Source organism: Sylvia atricapilla, chromosome 1 (assembly GCF_009819655.1).
Source record: "Sylvia atricapilla isolate bSylAtr1 chromosome 1, bSylAtr1.pri, whole genome shotgun sequence".
Lineage (NCBI taxonomy): Eukaryota > Metazoa > Chordata > Aves > Passeriformes > Sylviidae > Sylvia > Sylvia atricapilla.
In genome coordinates, this window is record NC_089140.1 from 68,561,937 (window position 1) to 68,586,221 (window position 24,285).

Genomic DNA, 24,285 nt, shown 5'->3' on the forward strand with positions numbered 1-24,285 from the left:
TGCTTATTAAAAATAACAACAGAGGCAAACCAAAGTCGGAAAACAAAATATGAGACAAAGGATGTTGTTTTTTTTTTTTTTTATCCCATCCCTGTCATTCTGCTGCAGAAAGCTCAGAGTTTGGAAATTACCATTTGTTTTGCATGATGCAGTTAGCAACTGTAAATATTTGTGTTTTTTTAATATTTAACTGAATGTTTCCTGGATTGTTTGGAACTGGTGTAAATGGTAGAATAACTGATTTTTAAGAGACAAAAGTCAGAGAGGGACTTTCCAGACTTGTCTCCTTCCTCCCTTACAGTCATTTCTACTCTAATTGGTTTGGTCTAACAGCAATGACAATTAAGGCTGTATGCAAATAGCCTGATAAAGACAGTAACGTCTCTCTTTTTTCATCCACCATGGACTGTGCATTCTGTCTTTATTCATTGAGGGGGAGGCAGTAGGTTGCAAAAGAAGTATCCAGCTGTATTCACTGGCTGGGCTGTAGTTTCTTACTGTCTCTTAAGAGCAACCACATCCTTAGCAGGTGTCTGTTTACACACCTGATTTCAGTGGAATGATGCCATCTGCCAAGGGCGTGAACTATTTTCAGATTTCAGCAGCTTTTGGTGTTTTGCTGTGCCACTAAAGGGTGGTGGTGTCCTGTGGGCTCTCTGGAATGTTGTCCTCTAGATCTTGGTCTTACAGGATGAGGTTTAGTCACTAAGGTCACAACATAGTTTGCATCTGTTCTGAACTTCCACATGATAGTCTGAGGCTTCAGATTTGCCTGAGGAGCTCTTTAAGAAATGGGAAGAAGTATCTGTGTTGAGGTCATGTCTCTCAAGGACCTAGTAAATGATCTTTATGGATCAAGATGTTCATGACCCTCAAACAGAACAAAGCTATGAAGATTTAGGTTTGGAAAATTAATATTATCCCCACTGGGACACAACAGTTGGAGTCTGTGTTTACTTGCTGCTTCTGCAGGTAAACTCAACAAAATTGTCAGGAACTGGACAGTTCCTCAGCTGGAATTGTCCTCAGCTGGACTCAAATTCTCCAAAAGGCAAAGAAGCGTCAGAGTTCAGTGGATAGAAAAAGTGAACATGTGAATTTCCACTCTTTCCTATGAGACAAAGTTATCTGTTGGCAGGTTCAAATCAAGGAAAAGGAGTGGAGGATTTATACAATATGTTCAAATGGAGCTGTTGGCATACAGGTATCTTGTGGTAAAAAAATGTGATTTTAAAATGAGATCTCATGACGAAAGAATTCATTTTTGTTATCAAACACAAAGATACTGCCTCAGCCTCTGAAAGCACCTGAGCTGAAAATTGCTGCAAGCTGAGGGAATGACCAGGGGAAAGGCCCCAGCATTATTTCCCTGCCATTGCTTGATTCTTTCCTCATCATTTATATCTGGTTACTCTCAAGGCAGGATACAGAGTTGGACTGGCCATTAGCTGGGCCTGGTATATATGTTACCAGGTACCATATTCAGTCATTTGTATCAGTAACATATGGAGTCTTGTTCTATAGCTTTTAAAACTTGTGGACTATTGCTTCTTGGAAGACATGTATTAAGATATCCACACTACATTTTTTACTACTGGTGTTTGTGGGCTCAAGATAAAAAAACCTGTAAGAGTGGTTCACTTTCTAATTTCAACCTTCTTGTGGCCTGTTGTGACTTGGGCGAGTTGGCTGATCGTATTGGCTTCCATGCTAATTCCTCTTATTGTTTGTGTATGCAGCAGGAACAAGGAGATTTTAAGTTCAGGATGTCCTTTCCCAGCAGGTGTTTCTTACTCTCTATTACTCCAATCAGCCAAGCTGTTCCCCAGATGTGTCATTTCAGGAGATGTAAGGAGTCTCAGTGATTTCAAATATGTGCTCCTGTGCTGTGCATTTTTGTGCTGCTGTTGAAGGACATGCAGTATTTGGAGTGCTTTTCTTTAAACTGCTTATGATCCTAAAGCCTATTGAAATTCTGTAGGACAGGAAGGAGGATTACTTCTCCATCAATTTCATATTACTATTTCATCATTTTGTATATGTATTTTTAATTTCTGCAGTTCAGGCAGTGGCTGAAAGAAGAATATGGGGAAAACTCTTCTCAGGATCTGCAAGAAGCCAAAAATCTTCTGAGCAAATACAAAGAACAGGCAGAGTTGCATCAGACTACTGGAGGAAGGCAGTGGAATAACAACTTCTCATCTGTGCCATCACTTTCATACAGCAACTACACAACAGAGACCTAATTGCAAGAGGTCAATTTTTTTTTTCTTTCTACTTTTGCAAAACATCTTGCCATGTTTTCCATCCCATCTTCAAGACTTCTAGCAGCCAACCATGCAAACTGTTGATTTACAGAAAGCTTCTTGACGACATTATGTGTGTATGTGTGTATGAGTGTGTTTCACAATTTTGTAATTCGGGCAGGATCAAGCTCTGTTTATGTCCAGAGACAGGATCCAGTTACTGTGGCTGAGGCAGTTTGTCTGCCAGCCACAGCTATATCCCCTTCTGCCCACATTGCCTGGCATTTGCTGTGAGGTTAGCTCAACTAACTCTTCTTGTTGTAGGCTAGCAAAGGGCTTGAAGAGATGAAGTCTGGTGATTGAAGCTGTGGCAGTTTGGCATCTCTGCACTCTTAGTGTGGCAAAGGTGTTACTGCATCTGAAGAAGGGAACTCAAGTCTGTGTCTTGCTACTCCTGTTCACAGTCCATTCGCCAGTATTAGCATGGAAGTGGGCATGAACTTGAATGCTAGGCTGAAAGCTGGAGCAGGTGAGACAGGGGCCCAAGTACCTTTCCCCCAGCAGTGGCATCTAGGAGAGAAGTGAGACAGACAGCTCTGAGTAATAACACCTTCAACCGCTGCAGTTGTCTTTGCTTCAGTGCCCGTGAGACTGAGCTGTCGGCAGAGCTGCCCAGACCAAGAGCACCCAGGCTGTTACCACAGCTCAGCTGATGTGCAGTGATTTAAGCCATGGTCCCTTGACTGTGCATCTGCTCTCCCAACATAAGCTTTTCTGGAGAATAGTTGATCACGTCTCCAGAGGCGCTGAACTTCATTCCCCATGGAACACGTGCCTCTTCAGCACACGCCCCTGCGCACACGGTAACGCGTCTCCAAAGAGTGGGCTCGGTGTGAGTGCGAGCACCTGTTTCTTTGCCTGTGCTGTGGTTTGCTCTTTGACTTCAGCTACCTCAAAAATGCTGTTCTTGTCATTGTGGTTGTAAATGCAACCTTGAAAATTGCCTTGTGTAATCTTAATCTAACACTGAGTGAAGTAAGTGGGTGCGTGTGTGCGCGAGAGTGTGCGTGTGCATGTATATTTCACAAATGTCTGTGTTTGAGAAGTTTATTGTTTTCTTTTAAAAATTGCCCATATTTCTCACTGGTTTAAAGATTGAGTTGTTGGAATTCAACTGTCCTGCCATTTAAACACCACTGTGTATTTTGCTGTGATCAGATTTGTAGGAATGCATTTGTACAATGTATTTTAAACTAGGTTGAAACTAGGGGCCATACTCCGCTCTTGGTAACGTTGTGTGTTTCTGGAAGGGAGCCATTGCCTGACTCAAGTGGCTTGTTAAGAGTGTAACTTCAAACTTGTCAGTAGGGATGCTGGGCAGTGTATTGATTTCTGATGGTGTAATGTAGGGTGACCCTGATGCCAAGATCATGATTTCTTGTCTTTGACTTGGAGGATGGAAGGCTCACTTTTCTTGAAGATTCTAGAAAATTAAAGATACCACCTAAACAGCCATGATAGAAAACTAAAACCAAACCCTTCATTTGTTCAGGTGTGGTGTGTATCATGCTAAAAGCTGAGCACCGAGTGAGAAGCCATCAGCATACTAAATAGACTGTTGTGTCTCTTTCAATTTCTTCAGTACTCTGGCCTCCCGTTCCTTCACAAGATTCCTCTATGTGTGATTTCCTGCTTACAGGTGACAGCGAGTTCTTTGGATGGGAGCAAGGCTTTTGGGTCAAGTAAACTCTGCCTGTTAAGTATCTGTTGTTAAGTATCCTAAAAAAATACATTATGGCTTGTGAGATACGGGTCGTGCATATCAATAAATTCCCAAAAGAAAAAAAGGGAATGGGGTAGAAGTGACCTGTCCATTTTATCTGAGGTTAAGCCTGCATCAGGGTTCTCACTGCACCACATTCTTTAAGTGTACTGAGCACGATAAGAGCAGGATAGTCATATCTTTGTTGCAGTAAGGGATGTTGCTGGATTTGGGAAAAGTGCTGGAACCGACTTTGTTTTCAAGCTTGCAGCTAAATGAACCACGGCCCATTCGGTAGATCCAGCAGTTGCTCTGTGATTGCCTGGTAAGAGAGGGAGTTAGCTGTTCCTGAAGATGTTGATCTGCAAATAATTGTCTGCTTAACAATTCCAGCCCAGCAGTGTCCGCGTTGGCAGTCCCTTCTGTGCTCTGAGGGTGGATGTGATAATTGGAAAGTGTTTTCCTCGGTAACAGGGTCTGACACACGTTCAGGATGCGGGTCCATTTGTTCAGCCCTCTACTCATAATACAATCCGTAGGGCAGCATCAGCCCATCTCCAGAGGGCACCTTTGTCAGAAGTATTCTGCCTATGGTCTTGCAGGTATCCAGCCAGTCCATCCTGTAGCTGGCTGCCAACACTGTGTACCCTGTAACACTCCTGGCACTCTTGTCCTTTCAGTAGTAACGCTGTGGGTGCTGATAAGTTGGCAGTTCTTTTACTGTTCTGACACATACAAGTCAGAATGGGAGATATCTGTTAATTTTCATGTGTCCAAGATTAATCTGCACTGTTTTTTTAAAGTAGTTTGGTTATCTCCAAAGAGTCAGTCCCCTGAACAGGACTTTTTTTGGAACTGAGTTTGGTGTTAGGGCCACATAGCCACATCAGTGTGTGTTATGCTGCAGCTCCAAAGCAGATACAGGGTAAGCTGGGAAGACAGAGGGAATGCCATATTGTCAGTGAGTGGAAGGGCTTCTCTCTTTTGGAAAGGCAGAAGGGGTATTTTCTGCAGTCTCCACCTTCATCATCTTGTGTAGTGATCTGTGTGAACTGCATGCTGCAGGTAAGAGCAGTATAAGAGCAACTGCAGCCCAAGAAAACTTGAGTCTGGTTTGTCCATGCGAAGAGCAGAATGGTTTGCTCCCGAATTACCACAGGTGCAGAAGAGAGAGCTACAGCTCTCACCTTTAGCCTTTTAGAGAGGGAGAGGAGCTAACGCAGACTGAGAATGTGACATAATTTGTCTTCCAACCAGCCTTTCAGTGGCAATTTGTAGGACTTTCCAGCTATCTGGAACATGACTAGACTCAATTCACCTCTTAGTAGTTGGCCTTTGTAGTGTAGATGATGCATTCAGTTATTTTGTTTCTGTACTTCAAAACACTGTCCTCATTTTGGTGTTCACTGGAAAATGTATAAAGTTTATAATACCTTACTGGATATCCAGATTTGAAATGTATAATCGATTTTTTGGGGGGCTAAACTTGATATCCATGTGTGATTATAAGCAGATGTCTAGTGTTATAGAATGTAGGTAATGGGTAAATGCATTAATAGTATTTATTACTCTGTTTTTTAACCTGGAAAAAGTTGCTTCCTTACATTTTGTGGTTGAGTGGGAAGATACAGCAAATCATATCTGTTTTTTAAAAGGGATAATAACTTTGGTTGCTATAATGGCCGCCACCTATGAAGATGTCAGTGAAAAATTATAGCAATTATTCCACTAGTTTAAAAACTGTAAATCTGGTAAGCTTCTTGATTCTCTGTCTTCCTCTTCCTGGGCATCTTAGCGAAGCCTTGATTGCTTTTTCCAAATGTTTGTATTTAATACGTTCTACAATTTTTTTATAAATAAAATTAAATGTTCACACCTGATCTGCTTTTGTATTTCTTGAAATCAATAATAGTGTCTAGAAGTCCAGAAGGCTTCTATTTGCTGTTTGTATCCCTGCAGGTACAGTAAGAGAACAAGACTAACTCATTTTGGTGTTGAGATTACTTCTCCCTCTCTTCACCAAGCTCTTCCAGGTGAGTTCAAGAATCTTCAGCACAAGCACCTCTTGATAGTCTCCTAAGAGGATCTTGCATGTTGCAATCTTACTGGTTGTTGCTGGCCCATCATTGCAGTGGGCTATGTGGTGTATGCAACATTTTTATTATTTTGAAGTACCTTCTTTTTCATAGCACACCGATTTAGGGTTTAATCAGCTGTAAAACTTACCTGGTTTTCAGGCTGCCAGTGCTCAAGGCTCTCAGTAGTGGTCTGTCAGAGGAAGCTGATGTAAGTGGCAGATGAGTCTCAGGGGAAAACATTAAAAAACTTACAGTGTAAGGGAGGAAATGCCCCCTTTACATTCCCACAGATAACTCACTGACTTTCTGGTTTGACACTACCTCTGCTAAGAGAGTATTTCTGACATTTGGGCAATCGGGAAAAAAAGTCCAAACCTAAAGCAAAAACCCCATGAACCTGAAAGTATAATCAGCCAGTTTACAGCCAGATCTCATGGCTACTTCAATCACTGCTGAAGGCTGGACTGTTTTTGCAGTGGGACTCCCTTATCATGAAGGCAGAATTAGATGCTCAGGCACAGTGAGTTTTGAGTCTTCTCTTTTTTCCCTCTCCTTCCTCTCCCGTGCTTTTTACTTTATATACTATTGGGAATGTGTGGATGGTGATTCCTAAGGAATCCTGAGCATTCAACTAATCAGTAATATCCTCCACTAGAATAGAGTAGATGTGTCTGTAGATTGCTCTGAAGGTCATAGCTGCACCTTGTTCAAATACATTTCATAATACATATTGCATTATTCATCTTCAGTGTAAAGAGGATGGCTCAGATGTTGTTACTGTGTGTTTCAGTCCTCTTCATGTCTTTCTAAGAAGAGACTTTAAATTCAAAACTGCCTGCTGTGTGACACTGGAATTAGTAGTGTGATTACCTTCTTTCTCCCATCTGTTATCCATAGCAGTGTCTTAGATATATGTGCTACAACACTGATGAGACAGAAAAAAATATTTAAAGTATAATCCCTTCTGATCTAGGGAAACCTCATAAGTTTGAGAGAAGGCCTCTCCTCTGCCTAAAGGAAAATAGCAGTTTCCAAATTAAAATGCTTTACTGCTTAATCTTCCTTTTGACCACTTAGTACTTTTCAAGGGTAATTTTTAACCAAATCACATGCAAAAATTGTGCTGGAACCATGATGCTATATTGCTGTTCCTGATTGTGTATCTCGTTCCCTCCCGTGTTACATGGAACTGTTGTGAGTTGTAGAAAATGGCAGTTTTGATATGATTCCTGAAGTCCTGTCTCACCATACAGTCAGTTGAGGGAAGTAGAGGGCAAATCTGCATGTCCTTAGATGTGCTTATAACCTGATAAGGAGTTTTGGCTTTTCCAGCAAATTATGTGAGAGTCCTTCCACCTCCTCAAGAAGATTGCATTGGTGCAGGGAAAATGATGATGGTCTGTAGAAAATACTAGCATGAGGAAGATGATGTTGCACTGTGCAGTGTTTCTGTAGATACCCCTGGAGACACAAGGCACGTGACGGAAACAGCTAATTTCACACTTTGTTCCCAGCAGAGCTTTAAATGTGGGTCTTGTTTTCCATGTGGCCCAGCTCCTGTGCTTAACTATTTCACTGCTACATTTAGCTGTTCTCTCCAATATTATTATTCTGCCCTCAGCCAAGGAACAAATTCTTCTTTATATATTTGAATGTGCGCTTTGCTCTAGTGAATGATGCCAACTGCGGTTTACCAAAACTGAGTAGCTTGTGAGTAGCAAGATGACTTCCTGTAGTTTTCCATGTAGTCTCTAGTGTAAATATTAGGAGTAGGCATTAATGAAGTGTGAGCAAGAGGTGTCCTTTTGCCATTGAGCAGCTGCATAGCTCAGTCCTGAGACTGAGCTGCTGTAGGAGACTAGGTTCTGCTCATGTGAGCCAAACACATCTGCAGTGAACTGGGACTAAAGCTCACTTGCAAGCAGCCTCAAAAAGTGGGATTTTCATCCAGACCTCAGCCCAGTTTCCATTTTAGATGAGACAATTATGAATGTGCAGGTTTGTATCCTCCATTATTCATTGAGCTATAAATAGAGAGATCAGAACCAAGACATCGAAGCTACTTGAAGTGTGAAATGTCCTTAGGTTGTTTGCTTGATTGGTCATTATTCATACAGGCACAGGCAAAGCAGTGTTAGACCTGGGAGGAGACATTTACGAATGGACCCTTTCAAAGTCTGAGTCCTGATTCTCCGTTTTCACTTTTTTCTCTGGAAGTGAGTTTTCATTTAATTTGTCAGCGGATAATACAGTGAATGGGATTTTTGTTACAATTTATTGCATTTCTTCCCTTCCATACTTCTACCTTTTTTTTCCTGTGTGTGGCTTTGTTTGTTTTTGGTTTTGTGTTGCTTTGTTTTGTTTTTTAATAATTAGTATTTATCCCAGACCTCTTGAGTCAGGGTAAGCACCAGTGTGTGGCTTGCAAACAATTTGTTTCCTGTAAGTATGTATTTAAATGAATAAATTATCTTGTTATGAAGTTGCTGATTTAATTAATTGTATTAACAAGTACACTTTGGCTGTCTGTGTATCTGTCCTGTTATGGTTGGGATGGTTTTCTCCAAAGCTTGATGTGCCTTCTGTTGGATGTTGTCATCTTCTGTGGCCTTCTGGCTCTGGATGCTTTGGATAAGTAGCACTGATCAATGACAGTGTTGAGCTTGTCATTGAAAACATTAAAAAGGGATATTTTATTTCTGATTTTTATGCCAAAAAGCAATGTTCATTGGTGGACCGACATCCTGTGCCGGTTACTACTGATTGCAAACATTTTATGTGATTCTCTCCCTTCTATTTTAAAGCAAGATGGGACTTCGTTGAAAGTTTCTAAGTAGGAAAAATTCTGTCCTGTGTTTTGAGGAAGTATATGTTCAAGGTGTCAGAATTACAGCTGTGTGTATGCATGCTCACTCCATATTTTCCCAAGGATTGCATTTTGGAAGTCTTTGCAAGTTAAGTCTGCAGCATGTGACTTTCCCAGTAAAACAGCTTGTGAAATTTCTCAATGTCTCAAAAGAAGAAAAGAAAAGAGAAAAACAAAGAAAAAAATTCATATTTTTGCACATATTTTTTGGAGGCTGTGCAAGTGTACCTCTGTCATTTCTCAGCTGGGTAAGGCTGTATGAAGGCTGTATGAACTATCAGTAATAAGTCTGGAGGATGAATGGGAAAAGATGTAACCACCAGTGGATATCAATGTAATATAGTAATTCATTGGAAATGCACACTAGACTCTGCTGTCACTGAAAGAGTCTTATATACTTTACAACATTTTCTTTTCTTTTAGAGTTGACCTTCATTTCCCTGGGTTGGTCACCATACATCAGTGTTTCCCTTGGGAGTTCTCACATATTTCTAGCTGGGTTTCTCTCCCTTAGAACTAAACTTCCCTGATAATGCACAAATTGCATAAATGGCATAGACAGGGTTGCAAGAGCACCAGTGTTGCAGTAAGACAGGCTATGAGTTTCCATAGTCCTTGAAACAAAGGACTTGTGGTTTTGGCTTACCAAGAAGGCATACTGAGAGTCTTTTCACCTTTGTCCAATAAAATGCTGGACTGAGCAGCATTTGGGATTCTGTTACCAAATCTCCTACCATTTGCTGTGTGATGATGCAAGTTGTTTCAGTCTGGTTTGCTTCATTTTCCCAGTAAAATGAGGAAGCAGCTACAACTATCCCTGGTACAGCTTTGATATGCCCTCGCTAAAAAGCACTGTATCAATGTTGGCTGTGTACTGTCAAATGAGATATCTGCCCTCCATCTCAGGAATGTTAAAATATGTAAGAGAGATCCTGAAGCAGGGCAAGGAGCTGTGGGGGTGTCAACACCTTCATCCCACCTGCGTATGAAGGTGCACAGGATGGTGGTTGGATGTAAATGGGAGAAGATTCGAGATCATACTCCCCCAGGAACCATTTGCTTTATTTCAACATGAACAATGAAGTGCAGCTGTCATAGTTTCTACATGAGAAAAAACTGGAGTGAAGAGAAGGAGGCCCAGAGCAATTCTGGTTGTGACTGTTGTAGATGAAATTAATCCCTCTGGTGCATTGCTTGGACATAAAATTGCAGATAAAAATTAAATGGTTGGGATATGTAACATGCTTGTGATTTCAAGAATGATGGGGAGAGTGGCAGACAGCAGGCAGAGGAGGAAAAACACGTGGCAAAAAAATTAAAGCATTGGAATAGCTAAGGGTGATGTGGTTAGAGCTCCTGATGCATGTGCTGATATGTTCCATGTACTCTAGGAAAAAGTCTGCAGGCTAAAAAAAAAAGAGGATTCTCCACAGTACTTTGGATATATGGCTATGGTGACAGAAAAAAAAAAGTGTCATCCTGATTTTCTTGTTCTGGAAAGAAAGTGCATATGGTGAATACATCAAATAAAGGCTGTTCTGGCAGATGAGAACTGGAGGAAGAACAAAATCAGTGTCTCCCTGGCAAAGCTGCCACTGCTACTTTTGGACTGCTTCATGGAAGATGTGAATTTGATTCATTTCCAAAGACAGCTTGGAAACTCCATGCAGCAGAGGAAGGGACTCCCCCTTGACTTAGCTGTTTTTCTCTGAACGCATTGCACTCTGTGAAATGCAATCAGTGCCACCTCTCAGGTAATTCCTGAGGGAAAGTCAGGGTGTGGGACCTCAGATGGAGTGGTCAGGGAGCTTCAGTGGCTTGAGACTCATTCAACTTCATGCAGGGTTGGGGAACTTGTAGTGCCTGCTGTGGGTACCCATGTTAAAAAAGAAAACTTTAAATTTCCAGCCAGAGTAGTTGCAAACTGTGCTTTGGAGGAGTCCTGTCTTTCTACAGATGGCCAGAGTCTCTTTGTCCTCTCCAGGATTGCCTGGAGCACTAAGCTGGGTAATTAGGATCCTGTTAGTCCCTCCAGGCTTTCCTCCTTCCCTTCAAGACTGAATGGAGGTGGTTGCTGGACTCTGCTGATCACTTGTTTGAGAAAGTCGAACAGTTTAATCCATTTTTAATTGGAAGCATGTATATTAGGATGATTAGAAATTAATAGAAGATTTACCTAGCTGAAAATAACTTGTGTGGGGACCAGGCTGTGGAAATAGCAGAGGTAAGAGTAGGGAGAGCATGGTTTGGTGAGTGCTCTGAGGGTGATTTGCCAGCTCTGATGGGAAACAACAAAGGGGAGGAAGAGACAGTAATCGGTGAATCAATCCACACAGCTCATTTAAAAATACCCCCTTTTTTGTGGCTTTGGTTACAAGAATGCTTTGTGGGCTGTAGAAGAAAGGCATTAGTAGCTGTTTTAAACCAGCCATATTCTAATTTAATATTTCATGAAGTACTGTGCCCCTCTGAGCAAGAGAATTTCCACCTGTGTGCTTGGTGGGAGAGAGAGGGCAGATGGGCAGTGGACATTTTAAACAAGAAGTTGCAATTAAAGCAAGAAGGAGCCATCTGTAAGTAGTGCTAAGCTGCAGCTACTTTTTTTGAGAAGGGATGGAATGACACACTAGAAGCCCCATTTCAATAGAAGATGCCAAAATGATGCCTGAAGGAAATACTTGACAGTGGAGTTGTGTGAAATGGCCGTATTCTCCTGGGAGATGGTAATAAATAGGGTTGTGTCTCCATCACCTGGAGTGAAACCTGCCCAGTGAGGAGGACTGCCAGCTGTGCATCCCAGCTGGTTCTGTGCTTCCACATGGCATGCCCTGGCCTGCCAGAGGGCTGATGAGCTGGGACAGGCCCACGCCGTGGTTTCTTGGTGAGCTGCATGAGCCGTACCCCAGGGAGCTGGGAGCTGATTGTGCACTGGAGACACTGAGCTGGTTCAGTTTGGGAGAGGATTAGCCTGACCACCTGCAGGGGAAGCTTTCAACATTTGAGTGCAACCCTAAGATAAGCCTTTAATGCACATTTTCAGAAGTCAACAGTGCTTTTGGCAGTTTTGCTTTTTGGCCATCCTTCAAAGGAGAGTGATCAATATTTGTGGTCTGTCGCATGTTGTTGCAGCTTATGGAACAGCAGCTTCACATTTCAGGGATGACTTTAGCCAGGCCCTGCAGGTACACAGTCATTCCTGGAGTGGAGTCACAGCAGTCACAAAAAGGAAGACCTCTGACATGGTATACCTTCCCTTCCACTTGTCAGTAATAACTAGATGTGGGAAGAGATTATGAAGTTCCCCTCTAGAGGGGCATAATTTATTTATTTAGACAAGACTACTGATGGAGTATAGCGTAAAGTTAAGGTTTCAAAAGATCTTCCAGCAAGGTGGTGTGTCCTGACATCTCATAACAGGAACAAAGAACAAGAGAGTAGTTTGAGTTATGCAGGTATCTGATGTGATCGTCTTTAAACGTAACACATAACATTCAGTAGAAGAGAAAAGCTCGTAGTCATTGTAGCACTTCAGGTTGTCATCAAATTTCTCTTTTTCCTACGGTCTTCTAGAGCTCTGCATCAGTGACTCTCAGTTTCTGTCACTGTTGGTGTGCTGGGCAGCCATGGTGCACACTTGTTAAGCCCCTGGAGGTGAACAGTCATAACAGATAAGCAGATCTTAAGGGGGTTTGAGGTGCTCTAGCTTAGTGAAGGTAAAGGGAAAATCATAGTGATGTTTTTAGAGGAAAGCCAAGTCAGGCTTTGATTTTGGTCTGTTGGTTTCCTGCTGCTTCATCACAAGGGAAAAACTGTACAAGAAGATACTGGTACTTGTGGGAGCTGGAAGGAAAAATTGGAGGAGCTTGCAGGAACCGTGTAAGTTTCAAGAGAAAGACACAGTGAGGCAAAGATTTTGTTCTGGAATTACTGAGGGGGCAGAAAAGATGGCTAATATTGCATGTAATCAGAAAGGTGAAATGAAAAGGACACTTACTTGGAGAATTTCATCAACTATTGTTTCTCAGCATACCAAAAGGCCCACCAGAACCCAATAATGAAAACATGACCAAACTGATGGTTCCAGTCCAGAGTGAATACACAAACTAACTGCCAATGAGCTGCACTTGACAGGCCACTGGTTAGAGCACCATTCCAATATTGTGGAGCAGGAATATGAGGAAGGGGCATGAATGCATTGGTAGAGAATATTGGGCCCAATGTTGTTCAGTATCCTCATAAGTGATCTGAATGATGAGATGATTTCACCCTGATGAAATTTGGTGATGATACCAAACTGAGAGGGGAAGGGGACACTTTGGAAGGGAGAGGCACTCTGCTGAATAGACTGAAAGAGCAAGTGAACAAGAACCTTATGAAGGACGAGTGTAATATCTTGTACCTTGGAAAACATAATCCAGGACTGTATCACAGATTGGGATCCACCCAGACCTGGGGTTGGTCCTGGTGGACAAACAGTTTGAGAAAAGAAGGCTCAGAGAGGACTTTATCACCATGTCCCAGTATTTATAGAATGGCTACAAAGAAGATGGAGTGGAGACTCCCTTGTAAAAGGAATCATGGAGAAAAGACAAGGGGTAATGGGTATATGTTACTCTTGGGGAGATTACTATTGGTCATGAGAGGGAAATGTTTCACAATGAGAAGAATCAAGCATTGGAATAATTTCCCCGGGCAAGTGGTAGATATCCCAAATGTTGGATGCTTTCAAGAATCAGCTGGACAGGGTGCTGGGCCATGTCTAGAACATGTTTTTGCCAAGAAAGGTTGTACCAGATGAGACTTGAGGTCCCTTCCAGCCTGGTACTCTATGATTCTATGGTAAGATTTAGGACTTGCAGACTTAGGCTACGTGAGCTCATGCTGACTTTTGATGTTCTCCTGAGCAGGTCCATTTGGTACTGTTATTTTATATTTTAAACTCCTGCCCATGCAGAAAGGTGAAAGGAACTGATAACCTCTTCTCTGAGGTTGAGGTCTGAGGAGCTTCATGAAAGTGCACCAAGCTGAACAGTTCTTAGTTCTGCAGGTATAACGTCAGATCCTCTGCTTGTGCTCTTTAGTGATACCAACAGCTATCCTCACCCCAAGGCACTGGAGGCATCTGTGACCTTCGTTGTGCTCTGGAAATGTAAGTTAATATTTTGAAGTGTAAACTTATAGACTGAGAGTTGCTAAAAGGATCCTATTTGATCTCTGGCAAGTGTCAAAATTATGAGAACTTGATTCAAGGGAACCTCTGAGGGAAGAGGAAAGAATTGTCCCAAGCAGAGCCCTTTTAATATGGATTCCCAAATGAGCCTCAGGCAGCAATAATGATGTTCTTGAGTTCTCTGTCAGACACTTTTATTTCCTAATGAACACAGCCTGTCGTGCTGCTTCTCCAACACTATATGATATGTTTCTCATTTGCCTTATAAAAAATAAACACCAGTCTTGGAGCTTTCCCAGAATCTCTCTGACAGCCTGATGTAGAAACACACATCTCTCCCAGGCATGGGATGACTGGACTACCTAGGTGCTGGTCTCTGTCATACTTTACACATTAAACTCACATTGGTCCAGGCTGGAATTTAGATGTATTGGGAACAACATCACTGAAGCTGTGTCCTGGGACTGCTGTCAGTCATATGGTGCTGTCAGTGCTGTGGTGGCTTGGAAGTAAAGTCCTTGCCCCAGAGGTGCCTCAGAAACCCAATACATCTGCCATTTTATGTGGAGCATTTACTGTTACTCAAGAAGCTCTACTGTGTCAGCAGGGAATTTTGTTTGCATCCCCTTAAATGCTGCTGTCTGTCCTTTTAAAAAAGTCTTTTTAAAAGTCATTGCCTTGCAGCTGTGGAGGGAAACCTCATAATTCACAGCTATTGGGGCAGTGTAGCAGCAGGCAGCCCCTTACATTGGCAGGACTGGGACTGTCTGTCCCTGTGCAACAGGCAGCTCCTGGCCTGGACACTTTGTTCCCAGGGAACAAAGAGGGGGAACTCCTCCCCAGTTCAGTGACAGCAGGATCTGACTTTTGGTGCTTTGAGTAGCAGTTTAAGGCCACCACATGGTCATTTCTTTATTTTTTAAATTTTTTTTCCCCTTTCTCAAGGCAGCCAGCTGCAGCACCGGTGTGGGGGAAAGGCTCACGTAGCAATAGAGAGATGTAACAGGATTTTGCCTTACATAGAGGTGCAATGGGATTTCATCTCACTTCTCATATCACAAATAAATTCTCCCATCTGCAATAACTAAATGAAAGAGAAGGGTTAGAAAAAGTTTAAAACAGTGTGGTACATTTGACATTATGCTTCTTACAGCAACTGGTGGCAGTGACTTATGTCTTTCTGGACACCAAGAGCTGGGGAGCACTGCAAGAGGATTTCAAAGGCCTTTGTAAGGCTGGTAGGTCTGAATATCCAGAGGTGAACCATCCCACAATGGGCTTGAGGTGCTGCAATAAAACCAGTGGCAAGGTATTCATGCCATCTTGCTGGGACCAGTAGCCCATGGTGCCTTCCTGCTCAGTCACAGCCAAAATTGCATTTGCTATAAACAAACACAACAGACAGATAGGTTTTTTAAGGGCCAATGTATTTATTGACCCAATCCATAGCAAAAGGGGAAAAAAAAAAAAAGAAAGAAAAAAAAGAATTATGTAACAAAATGAGTAATGCTGAGTGGGTGAGGGAATTTCTTGGTGTTTTCTAGCATGCAGCTACCTTCAGCAGAAGTGTGTGTGGCTAGGCTTTCATCACTGACTATGTGAAAAAAAATTATTTTGCTTCAAAAGGGAAGCATTCCCCCATGCTAGTAAGTCACCTTTCAGAGCATCCTTCCTGTTCATGTTAACCATGAGTAGCCATGCATGCAAAGATCTCTTCTTTTTTCACCACTGAAAAAGAGCAACCTGGTACAAAAGTCAATGAAAGAGGCCATCCAGGCAGCATCAGCTGTCAACAGCCACTGCAGCTGTTCAGTCCTCAGAAGGCATCGTGGGCCTGCATCAACTGTCAGGCGAAATTAAGAGAATTTCAGAATTTTCCCGAGACAGAGTGAAATGCAGCCACGCAGGCAATGTGTAACAAGGGGAGGATTTCCCATGTCACTGGAAGGAAAGCAGCAGTTCACTGCCATTGAGAACTTCCCCCTCTACCTTTGCACATCTGCCCTTGGTGGTCCCAGATGCTGTTCCCCTGATGAGACAGTTGTGGATACAGCACTACTCCTGCCATGGCCCTTCCTTTTCCAACCATACCAAAAGCTGCTGTGATCTGGGGTGGAGAGAGGTGGGAGGAGATGTAACGGTGTATTACTACTCTAATTTCACATATTCATTGTTCTGGGACACATTTCCAAAAGCAGCCAAGTCTCTTTCTGAAGTGGCCACAATGTCACAATGCTGTGAAGTTTCCCCCTGTCTTCTGGCAACATTTCAGCTGTTGTGAATTCCCCTCACATTTAGTGGGCTTATCCTCCATCACCTAGGATGAAAAACGTGCCACAGCTGCTTTAGGCTGAAAGATGCTGACATCCGAGGAGGGGTTACTTCAAGCTTGTCAGGCACTCTCATGCTCTCACTCCCTCTCATTTACAAAGGTACCTAACAATGAGGACTGTAATGGAAATGTCCCAGTTGTCACAGGACTGTAAAGGGATGAATTTTCCCCTGCAGGATCTTTCACTAAAGCCCCTGCCCAGGACAGCTGGCCAGTGGAGTGCTCTGTGGGCCCTGCTGATCCAAGCGCTAGAGCTGAGACCACTGGGCATCCAGTGGTTCATCTGGTGTGCTGTAAAGTGAGTTTTAGTTGGATTTGCTGTTATGTGCTTTTGAAAACTTTCAGAAAGTCTGCGCCAGTTTATGTACGTGCTAGACTGATCACTGATAGCAGGAGAAATTCTGACTTTGCTACCCCCCCCCCCCCCATTCTCGCCCTCCACCGAAATCCTTGTTTACAGAGACTTGTTTCCTTTTAAATCATTCTCCTGCACATCTAATAGGGCCGACCTGCTTCTTTTCAAAGTGAAATACCACGGCACATTCATTTAGGGCTTGATTGCTCACTCCCTGTAGATCACAGCCAAACTCACGTTGCGCCCCTGTGAATGATGAGCCAGGTCTCTTCTCAACAGAAGAATGTAGGCACGTCATTTTTGTTGCTGCCTAAAGAAGACCAACAGATAAACCGGTTTTTTCTTTTTCTTTAAATACATTAGATTATAGCCCTCCTTGCTCACCAAGTATTTTTTCCTTTGGGGCTTTGGGTTCCTCTTTTGTATATCAAAAAGAAGAATGTAACAAACTGCTAGACCATCACCACCTCCTTCTCACAACGATCTGCATGTCATCACCATCTGTTCAGTAAATCTGTGTTGGGGATTTACCCTTTGCTAATCAAGACAGAATGAATTATGCTTGAAATTGTGAGGCTCCTTCCACAGTGTTGTATGTGCCCCAAGTGTGCCACTGGTGATCCTCCCAGTTTCTTTAAAGCAGGGAAATCCTAGTGGCACCCACATCTATGACTTCCGTGAAACTTCCCAAAGCTCCCTTCCACCTGAGTTCCTTTCTCTATCATTTAAATTCCTGCTTTGCACAGCTTTTCTGCTCCAGTTCAAAAGGACAGAAACCCCAGATAGTTTTAAATTTAATGGAGAATCATAGTAGGTAGCAGGAGCAGAATGGATAATACATATGTAATATGTATCTTGTGGGGTTTTTAGTACTCGGTGCTTGGTTTTTAGTGACTTTTCTTCCTTCCCCTCTCCAAGTAATTTTCTTCCAAAAGTCGTTTTCTTTTGACTTGGAGAAGGGCTCCTTGCAGCTCACTTCCTTGGAAGTAGAACCTCAACCTCAAAGTATACAAAACCAAGCTGATCTTTTGAACCCAGGAAATTATGTGGGTTTGCACTTAGACAAAAATGAACTCAAGCATATTGCTTACATTTGCTGGTATGAAATCTGGCAAGAACTGGTTAAAGTGAAAAGTATTTAAAGTGCAGCCTCCCTTCCCCTGGGCATGGGGCTCTCAGAGCGTCCCAGGGTGTCCAGCACTTGGAATGTCATCCAGCCACAGACTCTTGACAAGTTCAGAATGTGCCAGGAATCAAACAATATGTCAGCCTTACAGTGCTCAGTGCTCCCCAGTTCCCTGGAAACTCACTTCTTCCTTGTTGAAGGAAAGGATTTCAGACAGTGATCCCAGTGGCGTTCCAAGCAAGGCACTCAGGTGACAGCACCCCTGTCACCAGTTCTATACTTGTCCCACAACAGTCAGCCTGGCCCTCTCCTTGTGTGTCCCACAGTTCAGAAATGGACTCCAAACATGGAATGTTTCCAAGGCAGGAATTCAGTCTTTACCTTGTTTCTTACTGTAATAAATTGTGTTTAGATCAGGTACCACCTCTGGGGCAGTCCCACTTCTCCACTATGGTGAGAGTCCATCCCTAGCTTGGCCTAATTTCTGTGATCAAATTGCAGTAAGTGTGGTTTGTTGTTTTTTTTTTTTTTTGAAACTGCTCATCGTATTTAGGATGTCTTTGGGTGCAGTCTGTAAACTGCCTTTATAGGAAATACTCTGAGGACACAAGAAGTTTGTGTTGAAGGAATTTGGTCAGGTGGGCTGATGGTCTGAAATTCCTACCTGTCACTCCATCTTTTTACTGCAAATGAAGGAGGTTGGATATGAAAAAAAAGATAAATCCTATCATTTGGATTTGCCTCTTCCACTGGATGAAGGGTAACACAGGTTCCCAGGTGACAGTGAGCTGCACCTGTCACCCCAGGGAATAGGGGACACATGGCCACGCTGTGCCTTATGTTACTGGCAAAGGACCACGATTCCCTTGCCTCCATGCCAGTCCCAGGCAAGTTCTTGGTGCAGGGATGGATTCACAGATTATCTGAGTAAAAGGAGAGGTTGCCCTCAACAGCTCCTGGCCTGCACCAGGTGTTTTCCTTATTTTTTAATTTGAAAACTACTTTTTTTTTTTTTCCTACAGTTTTTATTATTTTCTTTTTTTCTCTCCTTTATATTCACGACTGCTGCTTGCTCATGAAAGTAGCTGGAATACCATAGGTTGAAATGCTTTGGGAAGATGGGTAGGCTGCTCAATCAGGAGGCAAGGAGCCTCCTTCCTTCAGGAGAGGAAGTCCATAAAAATTTTGCTGCTGGTTTTCAGAGGTGAAAGTGTCGACCCAGGGTTTCCAAGCTCTTGGACTGACACCTGGGCACTGGGGAAGGACACCTTGCTGCCTGTGTGCCACATTGGGTGGATGTGCTTGCCAATTTTCTCTCCAAAGGAAAGCCACACAATAACATTTTTATGTGATGTTTATTTGCAGATTTTTCTAAAAAATAGATTTTGCAGTTAATGTTTTATTGTCTTATTTTGCAGCGGACTTGGCCAGTGCTAGGTAAACAGTTGCACTTGATGATTTTAAAGGGCTTTTCCAACGTAACTGAATCCATGATTCTATAATGTCTCAGGAGTGAGGACATGTGGTGAAGGGCTCTTTCAGTCCTGTGCACAGGCTGATGTACAGAGGCACGAAAGCAGCCTAATGAGAATTGGTCTGAAAAATTCTTGGCTATGAAGCAGAGGGGAAGTACAGGAAAAGAAAACAAAACATCCACCAAATCCACCTAAAATAATGTCAGCTGGGCTGTGAGACTCTTCTGCTTGAAAGATGTAGCTACGCTTGCCACTGTGGTTTATTTCTAATAGTTTAAAATGTCTCTGCAATTAGTATTATGGAAAATATATTACTAATACTGTTTTAGGAGTCACTATTTTAAATGGAGGAACTGCAAATACCCTTTCAAAAAGAGAAGACAGCTCTTATGACACCAGAAGTTGAAGTTACAACAATAGAAGATGCGTAAAATTGTTTGTTGCCTTTGTTTAAATTATGTTAGACTGCTTACAGAGCAGGTGCTTTGCTGGAGTAAATCAAAGTAACCAGAAATCTGCCCCAAATTTCCAGAGTGTTTCTGAATTAATTCAATTACATCCACAGACATCTTTCTGGTGTATGAATAACTTCTGAACTCAACCCCGTGCCTCAGAGCTGTTGACTGAAGCGTGGTGTTGAGAAGCTTTAACAGTGCCCCTGTTTGTGTCTGAGCTGTGCAGCTGCTTTGGGCAGTGGAGGATGTCATTCCACAGGGACTTGCAGCCAGGGATTGGCAAGGACTTCTGAGGAATGAAAACCAACCCCATGGTAGAAACCTGTGCCACCAGCAACCTCCATCTCAGAAAACAAGTTTTGGGATAGCTAAAGGTGTAGACAGGTAGCTGTGGGCCTTCCAAAAATACTTTTAGGGTCTTCATGCACTTCTGAAAATTCTTTTACCAGTGTCATTGTCAAGGGCTTCTGCACAAGGCTTGCTGGGTTCCTGAAGAGCCCTGGTCAGGACCTTCACTTGAGAGGAGAGCTGGGGAAGGAGCTCACTTGCTGCCACGCTCCTGCTCACTGGTGGGTCTGCCCTGGGCTGCAGCCAGAGTGCAGAGGTCCAGACCTGTACTGAGCACTGACTGGGACCTGCCCCCATGAGCACAGTCCCAGCAGAGCCACTGCAGGTGGGATGCCAGGACAGCCCGTGCAGCCCCCCCACCCCAGGGCAGAGCAGTGCCAGGGTGTGGGTACCCCTCACTCCCCTCTGCAGGTTCCTCTTCTGCGGCGTGGAACTCCCCCTGTGCTGATGCCCGAGGGGATTTCATGGTCTCTGCTGCAGAGAGAGCCCCTGAACAACCCACAGTCCTCCAAAGGTCTCTGCTGCCAGACTTACTGCCTCCAGCATGCCTCTAACAGGTCCTCCTGGCCTAGTGGTATTTTAGGGAGACAGGAGAGCCTTTGTACCCAGAGAAGAAGGGAAACCTTCCTGAAGGAAAGGAGGAGTAAACCCCTGGGTGCAAGAGCATTTAATGTGTGTGACCCATGGCTCAGCACTGCCCCTTTCTGTAGGGATCCACTTCAGAGAGCCCTTGGCAGCTGCTTTGAGATGACGTCTGTCCCTCTTCGCTTTTGTACCTTGTGTGCAATTCCCAGGTGAGTCAGTGGGACTTCAGGGGGGTTTGGTGAAAGCAGAAGCCATCTTCCTTTGCGCCGAGGGCCTGTTGAGAAGAAACTGTTGAGAAGAAACAGTCACTTTTCCTGGCATGCCTTTAGTCAGTGTGACCTTAAGAGTGTGAAAAACAGGGGGCCCGTGGTGACTGCCGTGGTTAAACAGCAGCAAGAGCATTTTCACAAGAGGACTTCAGTCATTAACTCAGAAAACTTCCATGAAGGCAGCAGGGCTTTTGGGTAAGGTTTGAAGAACCAGGCACTTGCAATGGTACGGAAAACACCAGAAATGGATGAACAGGCTGTGAGGTGCTGGTGTGTTTGTATCACTAGCAAGGCTGGTTAGGGAGGAATTGCCTCTTAGGATATGCAAAAAGCACCCAGTGATGCCACATTAAATGGGGGCACCACAGTTGTGTTATTGATCAGAGCTTTCTACCTTGCAGACCAAAACGGTGGTCCTACATATTCCTGCCATCTCAAATGGAAATGGGTGACGTCCAGAAACACTGAGTAACGAAGTCATTAGCAAAGCTAATGAGATGAAAATGTCTTACTCATGAGAAGACTGATTTGCAAAGGCTGAGTGGACATGTAGGGGTCTGGCTTTAATCATCTCCTCTAACATTTAGGCAACTGGAGATAGTTTTGTAATAGAGTTCTTGCTGCACAAAGCAACCAATCACCCAGCCAGGTAATTTCTTACATATGTACTCTCTGGGGACTTTATGGCTGTATCTTCTCTTAATATGCAACTTACCCGCAACTTTTTTTTTTTTTTTTTTTTTTTTTTTTTTAATATTCTCCAGCATTTTGAAAAATAAGGTCTTCATTTTTCTCCTGAAGGGTTTGACCTGGTGCAGATCCAATCTGCATGTTTCACCCTGGTCCTGAATTTGCTGGTTCAAAAACCACAGAAGAGAAGACATGAGAAGTGTTCCTTTGACAGTGATATATTTCAAGATGGTTTTATACTTAGTGAAACTACAGCTGGTGCCCTGAGTACCACACAGTCTTAACCCTACAGATTGAAATTGGATTTTAGAAAGTCTTTCAGATGCCTTTTGGTAAAGCTGTAATTATTTGTCTTGATTTATGGTAGCAGTCACCTCAAATCTCAAATGTGTGTTCCAATGTTCCAAAGGGGCCTTGGCTCACACCCGAAAGGATTTGGTACTGGCCCTGTCAATGCTTTTTCTAGAGGATGGCTGGTGTGTTGCAAACCCAATACCTGAAAACGCCTGTGCTTCTCACTTCTTCCTTCAAAAGTGGCGATAATTACATTTAAATTTCAGAAGATGGCGTTGAAGATTTGCAATTAATGTCCTAAACCTGCGGCGCAGCGCGGTGACAGATTCTGTGACCTGAGACGTTGCAGCAGAGAGGATGTGGATGGATGTGCGCCGGGGACGTTAGAACAGAACAACAACACCGGAGTGTCGTGGCATGAAACACGTGCTTGAAACCCGAAAGGCGGCAAGAGAGACTTTCATGCGAGCCCGGAGCTCGCTCCTTCATTCGCCAGCTCCCACCACGTTAGGGCAGGAGGCTCTGAAGGCAGGCGAGCGGGTTCCAGCCCGGGTGCCTCAGGGCGGGCTTTGCGGAGACAGCATCCCCCGGGCTCGGCGGGGCGGGAGCGGCTCCCGGCCGGAGCTGGCGGCTGTCCCCGTTCCCGCTGCTGCCGCCCCGCCGGGGTTCGCTGCCTCCAGGACCGGCCCCGCTGCTGTCCCCCGCACCTTGCCCCCCATTTCACACCTTTCGGGCTGCAATACACGATATGGGCTGGACACCCATCACTCGGGGAGAGCCCGAGCCCTGCGGGGAAAGGAGGCAGGCGTGCGTGTCGTTCCACTCGGCGATCTCTGTGGCCAGAGCAAAGCGGGGCTGGGCGGCAGAGGCTGCGGGCAGGGGGCACCGACCCCGGGCACGGTGTGGGCGGATGGGTGGATGCCCCCGCGTCTCCCCGAGCATCCCGGGGGCCCGGCCGGCGCCGTCTAGGACGATTCTGGTGGGTGTAGCGAGCTGGGTCTTTACAGTAAAAGCCGCCTGGCTCTCACTGATAGGAGTTTCCCCGGGCTATTTATGTATGTGCGTCTGTCTGTACAGATTTAAAAAAACCCAACCCAGCGGGGACGCGGAGGGCGCCGGGCTGCACGCCCTCCCGCCCTCGGCGTGTTTACCAGCAGTGGGGATGTGTCACTGCCTCAGATGTTTTCCAGCTCGCAAGTCCCCGCTCCCCTCCGCCGGCTCCACCTCCCGGCCCGGGGCCCGCCTCCCCCCGCCCGGCACGACGCCCTCCATCATATAAAGAAACTTCCCGGTGCCGTCGGCCCAGTCGCTGTGCGCCCCGTCTCCGCAGCCGCCCGGCAGCCGGCGGCCCCTGCCAGCTCCAGCGCCGCGACAGAGGTAAGCGGGGCGCGGCCGAGCCCCCGGACCCCCGGCACAGCCGGGCACGGCGCTCCCGGGCCGGGCAGGGAGGCGGGGTGGGCGGTGCGGGCGCCTCGGCTTCCCCCAGTCGGGGCTTCTGCTGTGGCTGTCGGCACCTGAGCGAGCCCTTTGCTTTTTTTTTTTTTTTTTTTTTCTTTCCTCCTTTTCCCCCCATTTTATTTTCTCCCCTTCATTCTATTTTTTCCTTAATTTAAAGCAAAAGGAATAATCCCCGCCCGTTACCTGCTCGTGAGGTGAAGGCGCGCACCGGCCCCCAGCCCGGCCGGTTCTCGCTGCCCTCGGGAGGGTCGCGGGGATGTGTGGGAGGGATCTTCTTCGTGCACAGTGAAAGGGGGAAAAGTGACTTTTTTGGCGTCTTCGCACGGACTTGTATGGGCTCCATGGTGGGGAGCCGTGGTCTCGAACGTGCTCCATCCCGCCAGACGCACCATACGCGTGGGAGATGCCGGGGAACAGGGTTTGGTGTCCGGGGCGATGCTGCCCCCGCAGAGGGGTGTAAGGGGTGCGGAGCGGGGCTGCCCATCTGCCCACAGTAGTGTGCGCCTGTCTGGCAAGGGGCTCGGGGTGGCTCCTCGTGGGTAGAGGCAAAGATTCCTGGGTGAGGAATCGCTCAATTTTGTTAGATGTAACAGAGGGGGTGGAGTGGGAACCTACCAAACTAAGATTTCGGGCATTCAAGCCTTTCCCAGATCGGCGGGACAAGCCTGACGCCAGGTCCCCATCACTGGTGCGGGTGTCCCGGCGTTCGCACCTTCCCGGCGGGTGCCCATCCCTGCGGAGCCGCTCCGCTCTCCGTGCGCGCCTGCGCCTCTGCG

General features: G+C 44.9%; 2 protein-coding genes across 12 annotated transcripts in view; both read left to right on the forward strand.

The window, feature by feature from the left end:
• Window positions 1–5,888, forward strand: part of DUSP22 (dual specificity phosphatase 22) — a 43,335-nt gene extending 37,447 nt beyond the window's left edge. For 8 of the 9 annotated variants that reach the window (XM_066325822.1, XM_066325841.1, XM_066325804.1 and 5 more), the window contains one exon: window positions 2,061–5,888. In XM_066325822.1, coding sequence (XP_066181919.1) covers window positions 2,061–2,246 — 186 coding nt within the window. In that variant the 3' untranslated portion in view covers window positions 2,247–5,888. The remainder of the gene's footprint in view (window positions 1–2,060) is intronic. The other variant, XM_066325813.1, reaches the window with a different exon arrangement.
• IRF4 (interferon regulatory factor 4) overlaps window positions 2,140–24,285 on the forward strand; it is a 36,546-nt gene continuing 14,400 nt past the window's right edge. For 2 of the 3 annotated variants that reach the window (XM_066325647.1, XM_066325663.1), the window contains exon 1: window positions 23,284–23,428. The gene's annotated coding sequence lies outside the window, so the exon portion shown is untranslated. Of the gene's footprint in view, window positions 2,256–23,283; window positions 23,429–24,285 lie in introns of those variants that run through there. The other variant, XM_066325654.1, reaches the window with a different exon arrangement.